This window comes from Pagrus major, chromosome 10 (assembly GCF_040436345.1).
Source record: "Pagrus major chromosome 10, Pma_NU_1.0".
NCBI lineage: Eukaryota > Metazoa > Chordata > Actinopteri > Spariformes > Sparidae > Pagrus > Pagrus major.
The window spans coordinates 12,033,152-12,048,306 of record NC_133224.1 but is presented as its reverse complement, the minus strand read 5'-3'; the positions used below and the strand labels follow the sequence as shown (position 1 = coordinate 12,048,306).

General features: G+C 42.8%; 1 protein-coding gene across 1 annotated transcript in view; it reads right to left on the bottom strand.

The window, feature by feature from the left end:
* The window catches only part of LOC141003261 (uncharacterized), a 149,610-nt gene that overhangs the window by 51,631 nt on the left and 82,824 nt on the right, over positions 1–15,155 (bottom strand). The window contains exon 4 of the mRNA XM_073474569.1: positions 11,940–11,947. Within this exon, the coding sequence (XP_073330670.1) occupies positions 11,940–11,947 (8 nt within the window). The remainder of the gene's footprint in view (positions 1–11,939; positions 11,948–15,155) is intronic.

Genomic DNA, 15,155 nt, shown 5'->3' with positions numbered 1-15,155 from the left:
ATCAGTGTCAGACGAGTGACTAACTGACCACCCGCTTAGCAAAAATGTTTCTGAGCCCTTGCAGGAACTGAGAAAGACTGCCGTGCCATTTATGCTGATGCTAATCTGTATTGCACAATCTATCTGTTAAACACATTTGTTGGATCAAAGTACTTTTTCCCTGTTCTGAGATGAAGTTAATATTTGAAAACAGATCTGAATCTTCCCAGGTTTGAGACGCTGTGCATCTCTTCTTACGTTCTCATTGATTTTGTAATTGCCAAAAAAATATCACACATGTCCTCAGGTAGAAAAAACAACACGCTGTTCAGCTGTCACCACTTCAACTACAGCAATTGCTCTTCAGTGGTTACTTTTCCAGGCTAATGCTGGTCAAACACGGTTCGTTTCCAAAGATATCAGACACACAGAGAAAGGAACACTGACACTAATCCATAGATTGATGACATTAGTATAAAACCCATGTTTGGAGGCTGTTGCTGTGAGTCCATGGACCAGTGACCCAGAATAGCAGGCTTGCAGACACAGACAGGCTTCCCCTGCACTGGCACACATAGCACAGTCTGAAACTGAAACGCTCCAGAGGTAGTCCAGCAGCTTTCCTCTGCCAATTTCTACCACACTGCTCAGGGGGAAGTGAGTTGTAACCTGCTCTGTGCCTATGGACATTATTCCTGATGCATAGTTAACTATCCGTAGCTTTTCGTTTATGTGTTCCCAACTGCATCCGCAGCACTAGGCCCAATTTGCCTCGGCCACGAGGTTGCGAACCTGCGCAGCGAGCTCGTGTAGCGCATCGTCCCATTCATTCCAATACGAGGCGAGTGTGTTCGCTTCAACAAGCCGAGACAAACGCCGATGGGAAATGCAGCTTTAATGCACACACACATCTGAGGAGGGTCGGACCTGCTGCTTACTGGCCATTCATAGAGCCGCAACACACTTGTAAACACAAAATGTGCCATTATGAAAACAGCGTTTCCAATTGCAGCTCCCCATGGAGGCAATAACAGAGGCAACATACTGGAATCAAATGTGACTTTTACTTCGATAATGATGTAGAGGTTTTCCAGAGGGGCAGCTTGTTCCTTAAAATGGAAGGCAGCTTAAAGTAAATCAGTGCAGGCATTTTGTTGCGAAGGAAAATTGCCTTTGGACAATGCAAAAGCTATTGACAAGCTGTTACTGCAAACATTTGAATGGCTGCAATAAAGAAATCCACAAATACACCCTCTGCAGCTTTTTGCACAAGCCTGCTTAATGTATTAAATCTGGCAGTGACTGATACAAATAGTTGGCACGCCAAATTACTGGGCTAAACGACTGGGCACCATGAGTTTGTGGAAAGAAATGAAAACTCTTTATATGATTTGGCATTTCAATAAATCCAGATTGTTTCACGATAAGTGCAGGAACCTAATGAAACTTGATCAAATCCATGTTGTGCTTCCCTAATAGGGCATGTCTATATTTTGTTTGTGAGGGAAGAAGCCTAATAAGGATCTTTAAAGACCTTTCTGATGTTTCAACCACATACCCAAACAAATACCCATTCCTCAAAACCAAGAATTATTTCAAGCATTACCCATTGCTTTTAGCTAACTATTGTCAAGTGTTCATCCATTATGTTTAGCTAATGATAACCATATCAGTTACTTTTAACAGATTATCTGTAGCTGTGTATTTTAACCTATATATTACTTTAGCTAACTGTTGTTACTGTTTATCCATTACTTTTAGCTAATGATTCGCCATTTATGAGCTAACTACATCAACTGTTACTGTTTGTCACTTTTAGCTAACTATTCTGTTTATGTATTACTTGTATTACTAGTTTAACATGCTCATTTCTTTAGCTAGCTGTATCAACGACCTACTTTTAGCTAACTATTGTAACTGTTTATCCATATATCAGCTAGTTAACTAGGCCTACTTTAACTGTTACTGTCAGCTAACTCTAGCTAATTACTTGTAGCTATCTATTTTTAATTTTTTCCATTTAGCCTGTTCAATACTTTTAGCCAGCCCTTTATCAGCTAACTACTTCAACTGTCTGTTACTTTTAGCTAAGTAACTCTGTATTGATTAGACCTACTTTTAAATATCTGTTTTAACATATCCACAGCTTCAGCTAGCTATTTTAATCATCTAGGCTATCCATCACTTTAAGCTAACTATTGTAACTGTTTATCCGATACCAATACTAACTATTCTCTTTATCGATTACTGATGTGTATTTTAACATAATCATGACTTTAGCTTTCTATTTTAAAGTCTTTCTACACAACCCCTAAGGACCTGCAGACTTACCCACTTGGAGGGGGCACTGCCCATTGTTCCTATTGCCAATTATCCTGAAACCCCAATCATCTGAAAAATGCCCAGAAGACCCCGCCCACCGTCCCTCTGATTGGCTAGGGTTCAATGATTGGTAAGATGGTAAGGGTTGGAAAAAAAGGCCACAGCCAATTAGAGGCAGAGTAGCGGTGGGAGGTCTTTGGGGCAGGAAATAAAACGAAACCTTCTTGGGGTACAAATACGCCCGGTCGGTAATCCAGGTATAAAGTAATGCTCTCAGTCATTTAGGCTTCATATGACTAGTGATGTTTTTATTCTCAAGAGCAGCTGTTGATAACCCTATAATGCCTGTTAGGTTTAAATCACAATAATAAGCAGCCTTTCCTGGTAGACATCCATTTTACAAGTGGAGTACTGCTTCTGACACACCTAATCATATCTTGCCCAAAAAGCTTGTTCATTTTTCGTTTTTGCATCTGGTCGTAAAAGCATGTGGAAATGATTTCGCTACACAGTCTGCACCTGCTCATTATACGGCCCATCATTTGCACATCACTTGGACAGGCAGCACCCACTGGAGCTTTTCCAGAAGGTTTAAGCCAGTACAGTGAGGGGTCTTTTATAGAGACTATTAAACAGCTCTCCTGCAAAGACTATTTCAAAGGAGCAAACTGTACTACAGTAGAACTGCAGCAGGTGTCTATTTGTCAAGCAGCCTCCGCAGCTTTTTTGGTTTTCAGTGTGCCCCAAGGAAGATTTCTAATCAGCACCTGTGTGTGCTTTTCACATCTTTTTACTGCTTCTGCTCTGGCTCTTTTTCAAAAGCAGCCCTCCAGCAGGTGCTCCACGGCTCATCAGGCTGCTTCTGTTTGATCAAAATCCACTCTCTTGAACACGATTAACCCTGTATAGTGCGCTCAACACCTTTATAATAAGAAGAAAATGGATTAATGAACGGCCACATGCATATCTGCTAACTTTGCATAATGTTCTTTTGAGGAAAAGTTAGATGTTTTTGGAAAATTTGGGCAGAGAGTTAGATGAAAAGGCTAACTTACAGATTTTAAAGTCTGGGTACGATGCTATTTCAAGTTGCTGGTTAAGTTAGCTTAGCATAAGGACTGGAAATGATCACAATGAACATATCACTTGTGGAACTTTCTATTCGTATGTTAAAAAAGGACAATTAATTTAGTAAATGTCCAGTTCAAATGTGACATCGTTTACTGTTTTCACATGTCAAAATTGGAGTGAACAAGGGACATTTTCCTAAAGGGAGCTGAAGAGGTGCCCCCTGTTTCTAGTCTTCATGCTAAGCTAAGCTAAATGGCTGTTGGCAGGATCTTCATGGTCAAGTTTTGATCCAAGCAAGCCAGTAAGCTTGTTTAAAAAAACAGATTTCAATAGGAACCAAGAAGATGTTGTGCTTAACATAAGTAGGAGCAGGAACAATTATTACCCAGAAAACTGCCTTAATGATAAGCCCTTGTCAGTGACTTCATAAATAATAAACATGTCCTTCATAAATGTGGTGATGAACCGAATGCAACTGCCCCAAAGCAGAATCACTACATCGCTGATTGAAAATGACACATTTCACGTTGATGGTAAGCCTCACATCTTCTGCTGCTTAGCGCTGGGCAAACTTTATGTCAAGCTTCCATCATGAGATGATTTGTAACAGAACATCCTGTGTGCATGATACTGTCGAGTTTATGGTGGACCACTGGATCAGGATTAAGCTTTTCGCTATCCAGATACATGTGTAGCTTCTCATACTAAGCCAAACCATGACCACTGTCTCCTGCAATGGCCTGAATGAGCTGTTGGTATGAAGAAAAAAAAAAAAAAGAAAGAAAAAGTGGAAACCCCTGCCACCTTTAAAACAGAGTGGGGGAGAAATATGGAGAGGTCTGCAGGGAAATATAAAATGGCAAAAGGGAGCTGGGGCCAAACCCGCAAGCAACATGAACATTGCCATTCAAATCTGACAATGTAAGTTCCTTCACTTCATATTACATGGAAAGAGTCAATGCTGTTGAATAAAATGATCCTGGCACAGAGGCACGCTTCATATGTGGCGCCTGCAGTGCTGATCACAAAGACGTGAAAATATCGCACGACTAGATTTTCATGTCTTCTGTGTTGGTCTGTCTTTGATTGAACTGAAGAAGTATCAGAAATGTATATTTTATTTCATCCTGATTGTGCTCGTGTAGGTCACTAAACTCTCCAACACATTTAGTCGTCCCAACTGTAAAGTAGATGATATAGTTTCTCCGGTTTCATATTTTATGCCGCATAAATTATTGATGTGCTTCTCAGACGCCTCTGCGGCTTTCAGCAGATCAATTATGAAAAACAGTTTTAAGAACTCTTAAAAGGGTGCTTAAATATCTATTTAGAGTGCTTATATATTAGTTTCCTTTCAGATCGCACAGTTTAAATGAGGTAGTACAGTACGTGACTGTTTTTGTTAATGGGATTCGGCAAGGTGGTATATTATCTCTGCTCGGATGCGGATAACCGATAATTACCTGCTTCTCGTGGCCGATAACCAATAAAATAACAGATCATTTCACATTTTTGTATTTTAAAGGAGACCTATTGCATTTTAATTTCCCCCCTTCAGTGTTTTATATCGATTCTTGTGCATGTGAAAGATCTTAAAAGTTAAAAAGGTCAAAGCTCCCTTCTCCCACAGAAATCACTGCTCCTGAAACGCCTCGTCAGTAGTCCCGCCTTTAATCATGTGACTTTGTGACATCACACTACGTCACCATGTCACACATTTGTATAATTTATGCGTATCGTGGCTGCTTTGGCATGTAAGATTTGATTTAGCACAGCTGCTCTGTCGTTGTTAGTGTTGCTGCCTCAGGCATGTGTGAGCTGACCAATCAGAGGAGACTGAGGCCTTAAAGAGACAGGAGCTAAAACAGAGGGTGAATACAGAGCTGCAGCACTGGACAGTATGAGAAAACTGATGTGTTTTTTGAACACCAAGCATGTAAACATTTTCTAGTAGTCCGATCTTCTTGTGCAGATCTTCTAGGTGTTTCTCACACTGCAGTGCTGGTCTTCAGCTGTGGTTATATCGAGCTATCAGGTAGCAAAAATAAAGATGCAATTATGTGATCACACATCTGTTTGAAGCTACTGAAATGTAAAAAATATGTGCTTTCATTGCTGTTCACAGGATAAGGTGCTGCTTTAAGTGGCCTGTCAGCAATGAAAGAGGTTCACACCAACTCACAATTTTAGACTTCTGTCAGCCTAATTTCACATCATCTTACATGTCCAGAAGTCCAGACACTGGATATCCATTGTCCACATCCCTACTCTACTATAATTTACTCAAAACATGATGGATGAAAGCTTGACAGTGCTCGCCTGTCTGTGCAACATGAGGTGAGGGGCTGGCTCGTGTCCATAGCTTCAGCTCTTGTTGACATGAGCAAAGTATTTCTCGTGGGTTTGGCTGCGAGCTGCTGGTACGATCTTGCGAAACAATCCAGCTAATCCAGCAAGATGCAAAAAGTCAGGAAGAGGAGATGTGCATCGTAACCTCTGTCTGGACTCGGCTGTATTCGTTTTCATCACAGTGACCTGTTAAAAATATCGAGGTCCAGGAAATCAATCCATCAAATGAAGCTCGTTGTAGAAGCTGGGCCAACAGGGTTGGCAGCAGTCGCTGTAGCCAGAACTGCCGGCCACATGGATCCAATCAGCTCACCCTGGAGCACTGGCATCTCTGAGAGCGCAGGCCAACAACTACCGCTTTTACAACCTCCTCTTTACGGGCACACAGATTTCTCACACAGCTACACAATATTAATAAACATGTGTGTACACAGGAAGTTAAGCAAAGCAATCCTCCGGGCACCGAGTGTTGACAGGGAATGAGTAAGTAGAAGAGTGGGGGGCAGGTGAGGAGTGCTGCTCACCACAAAAGTGGGATGAGGGCCAAAGTAAAGGCTTTGAAAGGACCAAACCCAGACTAACACACTTCACACAGCAGAGTTATGCATCGTGTTTGCCATACATCGAAACTAAAAGAAATTCTTGACATCACAACAGTCTGTACTGAGTTTAACCTGGCCGACTTAAAGGAATAATTCACACATTTGGCAAAAACATGCTCATTCCGTTTTCTCTGCAGCAGCCAGCTAGCTTAGCTTAGCCTAGCAGTAAGGGGAAACAGCTAGCCTGGCTCCGTCCAAAGGTTAGCAAAGCTGCATACCTGCACATTTAACGAACAATAATTAACACATAAAGCGCATAATAGCAATGAGGTGTTTTTAGGTGTGAGTCTTTTTGCTCTATGGGAGAAAAATAACGCTGCATTCATTCTCTCGCAACATTTCCCAGAAACTCCTGACTCAGCAAAGGTGAAACGTCCCATCTGGGTGCACAAATATAATCAATCGCTCCGACGCCGGAGTGGAAATATTGGCCACATTTAGCCATTTGCAGATGAAAGCATGTGGACACCATTGCAAGTGAAGTCTTCTCAATTTCCAATGTGCACAAACCTGGAACAGCCTTAAAGACATCAAAACATATATCTATATGTACACCTCCATCTGTTAGTTCTGCATGGGAACGCTCAATCATATTACCGTGGGCCCCGGGGGCACTTTCTTTTTCGAGGCGGGAAACTAATGGAGGACAGGGATGTGAGTAATCAGAGCAGAATGGGCAGGAACGGACGACCACAAGTGGCTGGTGCTCGTCGGGGGAATCTGGACGCAGAGGTTAGGCAGGGATAGGAAAACCACACTGGAAAACTGACTTGGGAATGGCATCTGGTTCCCATATCCACAGTGTATCACAATTAGCCGGCATAAAATGACTTTAATGTGCGTGTACGTGTTTGTGAGTGTGTGTGTGTGTGTCGGCATGTGTTGGATGTTCTTGTGGGAGCAGGGACGCCGCGGATGGGGGAAACTGAAAGCGATAGTGCGACTGGTGAGAAGCGAGAGACGGTGCGTGCGCGGTATCGAGACGCAAATCAAACACGGAGAAGATTCACAATCTCAGTCGGTGGGATGGTCTCGTCATTCCTGAGGAGGGGAAACATTTTAAACAGCTTCGTCTAAATTGCAGGCATAAAAAGCCAAACGTCTGAGCCAACATTTTTTCCCTGCGCAATACGTAAGCAAATTTCTGACCCGCAGAATTCTTGTTGTGGATATGAAATGTTGAATAAGGGACAATGTTCCAGTTGGAAAAGTATTTCTTTCACTTCTTCTGCTGATTCAATTAGAACCACAATGTGGCAGGTCTACATTTCTCATCATTTGATGTCATGAGCAGGAGGAAAATTCCTTTCCATCAAAAAGCTTTTTCGCGCTTTTTCATTACTGTGCTTATTCTCGGTAAGGTAGCAACAGTCAGTTCGCTATCGACTGCTTCAAATCACTGCGAGTGGACCTCAGTTTGGCTTCCTCTCGTCAATCCCTGACAGACGAGCTCTGCTGATGGGCACAGCGTGAGCACCAACATCTAAAAGGTCAAACTCTTAATGTTGTCACATCCAGTGACAGTCGGCCTCCTCAGCCACGCCGCCCCTCGTGAGCCCAAATAAACGCTGTCATGTCAGATAGATCCAGTTGCAGCTCTCGGTGGGCCTCCTCACTGCCAAATCCTCTGTGCGTCTGATGTGAAACACAGACAGAGGGCACAGCTTCGCTTGGACTCTGATGTGTTAATGGGCTTTCTCTTCTGTCTCTAACTCGCTGCACGCAACAGAAGCAAAAGCTGTAAATTAACATCCGAGCAGGCAAGACTCCCCTTCATCTCCAACCGGAGTCTCGCTTTAGATAACCCTGGCACCTTCTCCACTTCTGTAGGGCAGAAGTGATCAAAGTCCAGCTCGAATATGTTTTATTAACAGGTGTGGAGCTGCGGCGCATAACAGATGAAGGATGAAGGGTTGAGGGCGCCCGGGCTCCTCTGCTTCACCCCAACGTTGCCTCTAATCCCTGGAACGCAGCTGCATAATTCATACGTTGTGACAGATCATCCTCAACCTGCGTCGCCGGAATCTCAGCTGATGAAGCAGGGCGGTGGAAACGACTTGTCAAATACAGATACAGACGCAAGCCGGCTTTATTTACCTCTGTGCTAACACGGCTGAACTCCTGCGAGGGCTCATGCGCTGTACTATAACTCTCCTGGCTTGAGACTCCAGTGTGGTGCGGCAGAGGCATGCTTAGCGGGCTGAAGTGGGTTTGATATTTCCAACATCGTATCATTTTCAAATATTTCCCCCCCTTCCTTCTGACCAGATTTCAAAGCGAGCTAGTTTCTTTCTCTGTCTGTATAATTTTTATTTAGTATGGCATACAGTCTGGCTAAAAAAGTTCAGTCGGCGGGTGGTGTTAGTGGGTACTCGAGTGCAGCCTCAGGGATGGTGTTTTATGCTTGATTGCTGCTAAATGGTGTGCACACACAGTGGCGGGTGCTTGGGGTTGACGTTTTGACACGGGCCGCCCTTTGAGAGCCGCAGAAAGACGAGGAAAGAAGATACAAAATGGAAAGCAAAGACATGATCGTTTCTGCCTCAGCTGTCATTTCACGGACTTTAGTAACCTTTATGTTCAGCACAAAATATTTCTCTGGTTTCAGGGTCAGGAAGAGGCAAAGGAGTCTTCTTGTAATGCTCTAAGAGTTCAAAATCACCTCGACCTGTATGTGTTATATGTCTCTCTTCATATTTTTCCAATCTGTTTGGAGGACAGAGATGTATGAAAGAAAAAACATTCTGGTGATACATTTTCTAGGTCGGATCTCAGTGGTTTTCTCTATTGGGTTTGTTACTTAAGAACAGGTGAAAAGAGTCAGCCTGAAATAAAATGTCTGCTCCACCTCTGGGTAGCGCAACTGTGTTGGAAAGCCACGTCAGCGGAGTACGGAGCAACTGACGCCTACGTCGCTAGCGTAGCAACTCATGCAGCTACGTTAGTGATGTCCGGACCCAAAAATCTGATCCGATCACTTGCAAATAACAGTGTGAAAACTCCGTACAGAGAAACAAATTGGCTTAGCCTGCTGTCTCATCGTAGTCTTAGCGTCACCCTCTTGTGGTTGAAACAAGTATTACAACAACAAACACATAAAAATTATCCTGACAAAAAAAAGGAACTTAAATAACTTTGACTTTGAATAATGTAGGAACTTAAACATTATCCTGACCAAACTTTTTTTTTTCCAGCTATTCTGAAGTGATAAATTCTTCATATCAGACTTAGAAAATGGATCACCAGAACTCTTTTCTTCACTTGCCTCTCAGGGCTTCCGTAGAGAAGAGATATCCAACTAAACATCACATGACAGTTGACCCCTGATCCCATACGAAACTGACACGAAAGCCCGAGCGGTGGAAAAAGAAAGGAAAGGAAAACAAAGCAACTCACTTTTCCACGTCTGAACGCCTATCACGAGCCGCCAACGCGGATCTTTCCTGATGAGTTCTGATCGAGGAGGACATTTTCTTCGTCCGTCTCAGCGACCGCAGGTCCCTGTCCGTTCATCAGCGGCTGAGCAACGATTGAGTCACAGGCATCTGTGATGGCTTCAGCAGTGGTTGGTTTGTTTGGCTCGGGGGGCCGTGTACAATTTACGCAGTGTTCCCAGAGTTATGGAGGGAGCTGTTGAATATTCATAGCGACATGTCCCCTGCCGTCCCCGGGTGGGCATACCGAGCGAGAAACCACATGAGATCACTTACTACTGTCTCTTTTTTAAGAATCTGGCGCAGGATTTTTTATTTTTTCATTTTGGAACAGATTTGGTGACCATTGGGTGAGTCATTGTCAGATCATTGCATTTTTTGAAGACTTGTCTGTTTTTAGAAATGCAGTCATTCAGACGTCAGTTTTTTGGGGTCTGTACTGTAAATTATAGCCTTTTTTTATTTGCTGCAGCACGGGTTCTGATTGAATTTAGTTGCTTTGCCTACAGTAAAACATTTACAGCACCTTCTGCTACCTTAATGACTTCATCAGAGGGTGATTTGCTGGCCACAACTGGGACATTGTCAGGTACCGCCTGTGTGTGGACTGGATTTACTATGTCACACCCAAAGGAACATTCCCCGAAGTACAGTCGTCCCATACATGTGCTCACAAAACCTACATTTCAGGGACAACACTTCTCGGGCTTCAGTCGGCTCTTGAGACATCTCACAGTATGATTTTATTTGTCATATGTAAGGCCTGGCGGGAGAGGCCGAGAAGTGAGACCACCTGCACTTACTTACGTCCCAGAACCCCAGGAGCGAGTGTCTGAGAAGGCGTTGAGGATTAACTTACAACTTTTACGGCTCAGTCGGCACACGCTATTATACCTATTCAATCACACTTGCCTCTGGACTATAAATAATTTTAACAGAGCACACAAATACAGCGCCCGCTTGACCCGGTTATACAGCGAACTGTCACAAACCCCCGGTGCTTATATATGTATGGGTTTGTCTTCATCTTTGGGGAAAAAACTCTGAAGTTTTCCATCTGTTCGGGGGAGTGAATCTGTGATCACCCAGCAGTGTAATGAGGTGAGATAATCTGTTCGGGTACAGGGAGCTGGCAGGGATGGAGGTTGGTAGCAAGGCTATTACAAACCAGACTGCCCAAATGACAGGGAAAGGGGTCCCTATTAGGGGAACGCAGGGATGGAGAGATTATTTTAATAATAGAGTCGGACCGTGAGGTACAACTGAGACTTCTGGGAGCAAATTTGTCATAATCAGATGTCTTTTACATCAAGTTTAATACACACACATATTCACTGTTCAATCTTTTGCATCACACTTAAAGGAAAAGCAACATTTTATGGCTGTGTCCAGCAGGTTCATGAGAAGAGTCTATATGATCTGATATAACAGAAGTTAACAAGTTAATTTGTGCCAACAAATCAGAGGGTGACTGGTTTTCCTGTTATGTGTGTATGCAGAGCTATTTAGAAAGGCAGCTAGGCTAGCTGACAGGCTAACCTCGCAAGTTAAAAAACACCTATGAGATTATCGAAATGATCAAAAATGCTAACAACACTATTAACAATATGTATATATACAAAGTGAAAAGTAAAGTATTTTGGATTAATAACAGGCTAACTTGTTTTTAAGCCTCTGCTTTCCTACAATATGTCACCCGTTCACTTGCAAGCTTGCTAAATTGTTAGCCTTGGTGGCTTCAAGACGACTTTGCCCAGTAGCGCTGTTCTCAAAACTTAACCACTCGAAGTATATCGTTTACACGACGCCCCATGTTGTGACCACGAGCTCATGATTTCCATTATAAGGGTAGAATGTATAACAAACAGCCTCTTAGCTTAGCTTAGCATGAAGACTGGAAATGGCTGGCTTTTTCCACAATGAAATGCACCTACCAACTCACTAATTACCTTCGGACAAAGCCAAGCCAGCTGTTTTCCCATGTTTCCGGGTGTTTATGCTAAGCTAAGCTAACCAGCTACTGGCTGTACCTTAATATGTAGCTTTATGCTAGCTGTTTCTTGATGCCAAACAGCAAATTTTGAGCTGAACTGCATCGTGCAGTCACGTTTTACTGTTTTACTGAGGTTTTACCTTCACATGGCTATCACAGTTGGAGGAGATGTGAAGCAGGCATACTTACAGGAGGTCCTGAAAGAGAAAGGAAAGGGAAAAAAAACTTGGTTAGTGTGTTTTCAATCAGCGATCAAACAGACTCAGATCATCAATGTTCCACTGAAACCACACATCCAAATAACTAAGACGGGAAATGGGACTCTTGATGCGTATTATTTCTTTAGGAGGGAAAATGTCATGAGGATGCTTCTCTTCCATGATGTTAGACAGAAATCCTCCATCGATATAACTAACTATCTATTTTCCATGCAGCTGAGCGAACAATGACCGCCAGGCCTAGTGATCATATTCTACATTTGTAAGTGGCTCTAATTTCACTGCTACAAGGGGTTGCGCGCTTGTTAAAACTTCCCCCCACACTTTTGTGAGGTGACACATGTCTTTTCGCCAATTACCGCTGCTCACGGGCCTGTGTGCCAATGCATTTCAGGGCTCCACAGAACCCTGCAAATCATTTCAGGTCTTTATGTTCTTATTAAAAAGGTACCCAGCTGCTTTAATCCTGAAAAAGAAAAAAAAAAAAGATCACTGTTTCTTTACAAGTCCTATGTCCTTGAACTGTTCTTCTTCATGACCGGAGGAAAGTGCAAATCGCTCCAGCAGCTGGAGCATTTAAGGAGCCGTGTGTTTTAGGCTCACTGGGCTGCACTTCTGTAGCGTTGTTTTATGGATCGTTGAGTTACAGTAGACCACTTAGCTTTTAATAAACCTGCTCGGCTGTGTGCTTTCTGACATGTCCCACTGTGTCGAATGGCTCAGCACAAAGTTTAAGCAATTATGGCAAATCAAAGACATTCTGTGATAAAAAAATGAAAAAAACGTGCGATACGCTGCAAAGCACATAATAGCCACCTCAAAGGTATAAGCCTTCAAATTCCTAAATCTTTACGGCCTCGGTTAGACCAGAAACATTATTTCCTGGAATATAATCTATGTAATATTAAATAGTCGGTGACATAATGTTAGATTATCCACCCTCAAAGCTCAAACCTTATTCAGCCACTTAGGCTGAGTTTCATTTTCTGTTCTCACGCTGGCACCTCCAGTCATTTCCTCCGCCGTTTGTCACCGTCGTTGCTTTTGCTAACCAGAGATTGTAAAGGCTACTAAATCCACCGTGTGAATGCTCACGACATGATGGAGGTTATCATCCTGCTCTGAAATAACAGCAGCTGCAGAGAAGCTGCAGTGCGACTTTCGAACTCACAAGAAGAGTCAGGCATTCAGCTGCTCTTCTTCATACCGACGCACCACTGAAAGCTTAAATTGCTCATCCGGCACAATTCGAGCATCAATTCCTCCTTTTGTAAACGCAGGTTCCTGAGTAAAAAGTACTGATTATTCACGCAAGGAAAATATGGGAGGAAACTTCTTACACTTTCCAGCATTGACCACCTGCTAGAACAGTTTGAGAGTGTGGCTTTTCACTGCTACAAAACACGTCTTCATCCTAAACTGTCATGCCACACTTTTCCCTTCCATATGTTACCGGTAAACAAACAAGAGATCCTAATGAAGTGTTCCATTCATTTTTAATGCATAGGTAAACATCACTGTGTCTTTTTCCTGTTTGTTCTCTCTGTCAGTCGCAGCCAAGTCTGGGCAAAAAGCTTCTCCTCTGCCTCCGTAGATGAGTACACTGCAAAACACCTCACCGTGAATTTGTGGAAAACTCGCTGCGGCTTAGTTACTTTTGGTTAAAGCGAATCATGAATTAAATATGCTTCCCTTCAACATCCACCAGTGTTGAGAACTTAAAAGAGGGAAATTGGATTTGCAGAAGGCTTACAGTGCAGAATGCAAGCCCGCCTGTGCCCGTCAAGGACTGCATTCTTCAGTCGTATAAATAATGTCTCCGAAATTTGCCTTCAGTTTTTTCTCCCGTGGAGAAGGGTACACGGAGTTTGACATCGGACTCCAATAATGCAGCACTGGTGCCGTCGTATTTATTTGTTTTGAACGCTTCTGTGAGTTTCACAAAGAATATTGTGTACACTTGCTGACGCTTGACAACATATCCAAAGAGTAAATGTAGCAGAAATAACTGAGCTGTGATTGCTTGCTAATAAGCAGAATCGCTTTAGAGCATTTAAAAGAGAGGGCCCACATTTTAAATGACCTCCTCTGAGCAAGGACTTCTAAATGATTGCTTTTGTGAAGCCTTTTGTGGAAGCGGCACATAACCAGCAACACACGGATAAAAACTGGTTCATGACGTCAATAGAACAGTCTTTGAGGTGAGGCCCTGTCGCAGGTAGACAAGCTCCAGCCACATTTGTCTGATTTAACATACTTCAGCCTATTTATTCCAGTAATTTGGGCTATTATAAAGAATGGAGGGGCCTGTCATCCCAATTGTTCCCTATTGTCTGCCCTTAGCAGACCGCTGTGCCCCTCCAGTGCAGACACCGTGAGCGGATATGATTGCTCGCTTGTTTCCAATTGATTTGTCAAGAGGAAGCCGTCCACATTTGCTCTGGCTGAGCAGAAAGAAAAGAGAAAAAATAGAAATAAAAGGTCTTTTCACAATAGTGCCATTTGAAACACGCTGGCACGGTGGATGTTTATTGGAAAGTTAAGCACTGCATAAACAAAGGCTGGCGGTATTTCAGATCTGCAGCAAAGCAGAACATTGAACTGTTGTCCGTCGTTTGATTTTTCTGTCGTTTTTTTTTGTTTTTTCATCTTTCTTTCACGTCATAGTTCGGTGTTACATAAATGAGAAAAGGCAGAGAGCCACGACAGACTGATCCATGTGTCAGATTGCAGAACATGGCCACAACAAGGACTCTAAATGAATTTGGCAAAAAAGTGAAGAGAGTTAAAGAATCTTTGATACTCAAATACAAAAACCCGATCGAATAAAGCCAGAATAAATGTCGGCCAAGTACGTTTCTGCAAAACCACAGATGTGTTGAAATGTTTCTTTATGTCGCAACTTGACATTTCTTTAGGTTCAATGTTCTCTTTCTCTCTTGTCACAACACTGTGCTGATGCTCTGATCAGGTTTAGGCACAAAAACACACTTGGTTTGGCTTAATAAACTTGTTTTGGTCACAAGAAAAACAGCTGGAGATGGTCCGGCTTTCCTTTTATAGACATTTTTGGTCACCACAAACACGGCTAGAGACAGTCCGATGTCCCATTGAAAAAAAAAATGGTTTTAGTCAGCACAAAAACAGCTGGAGATGATCTGACTTCCAATAAAAAAGCTAGTTTTGG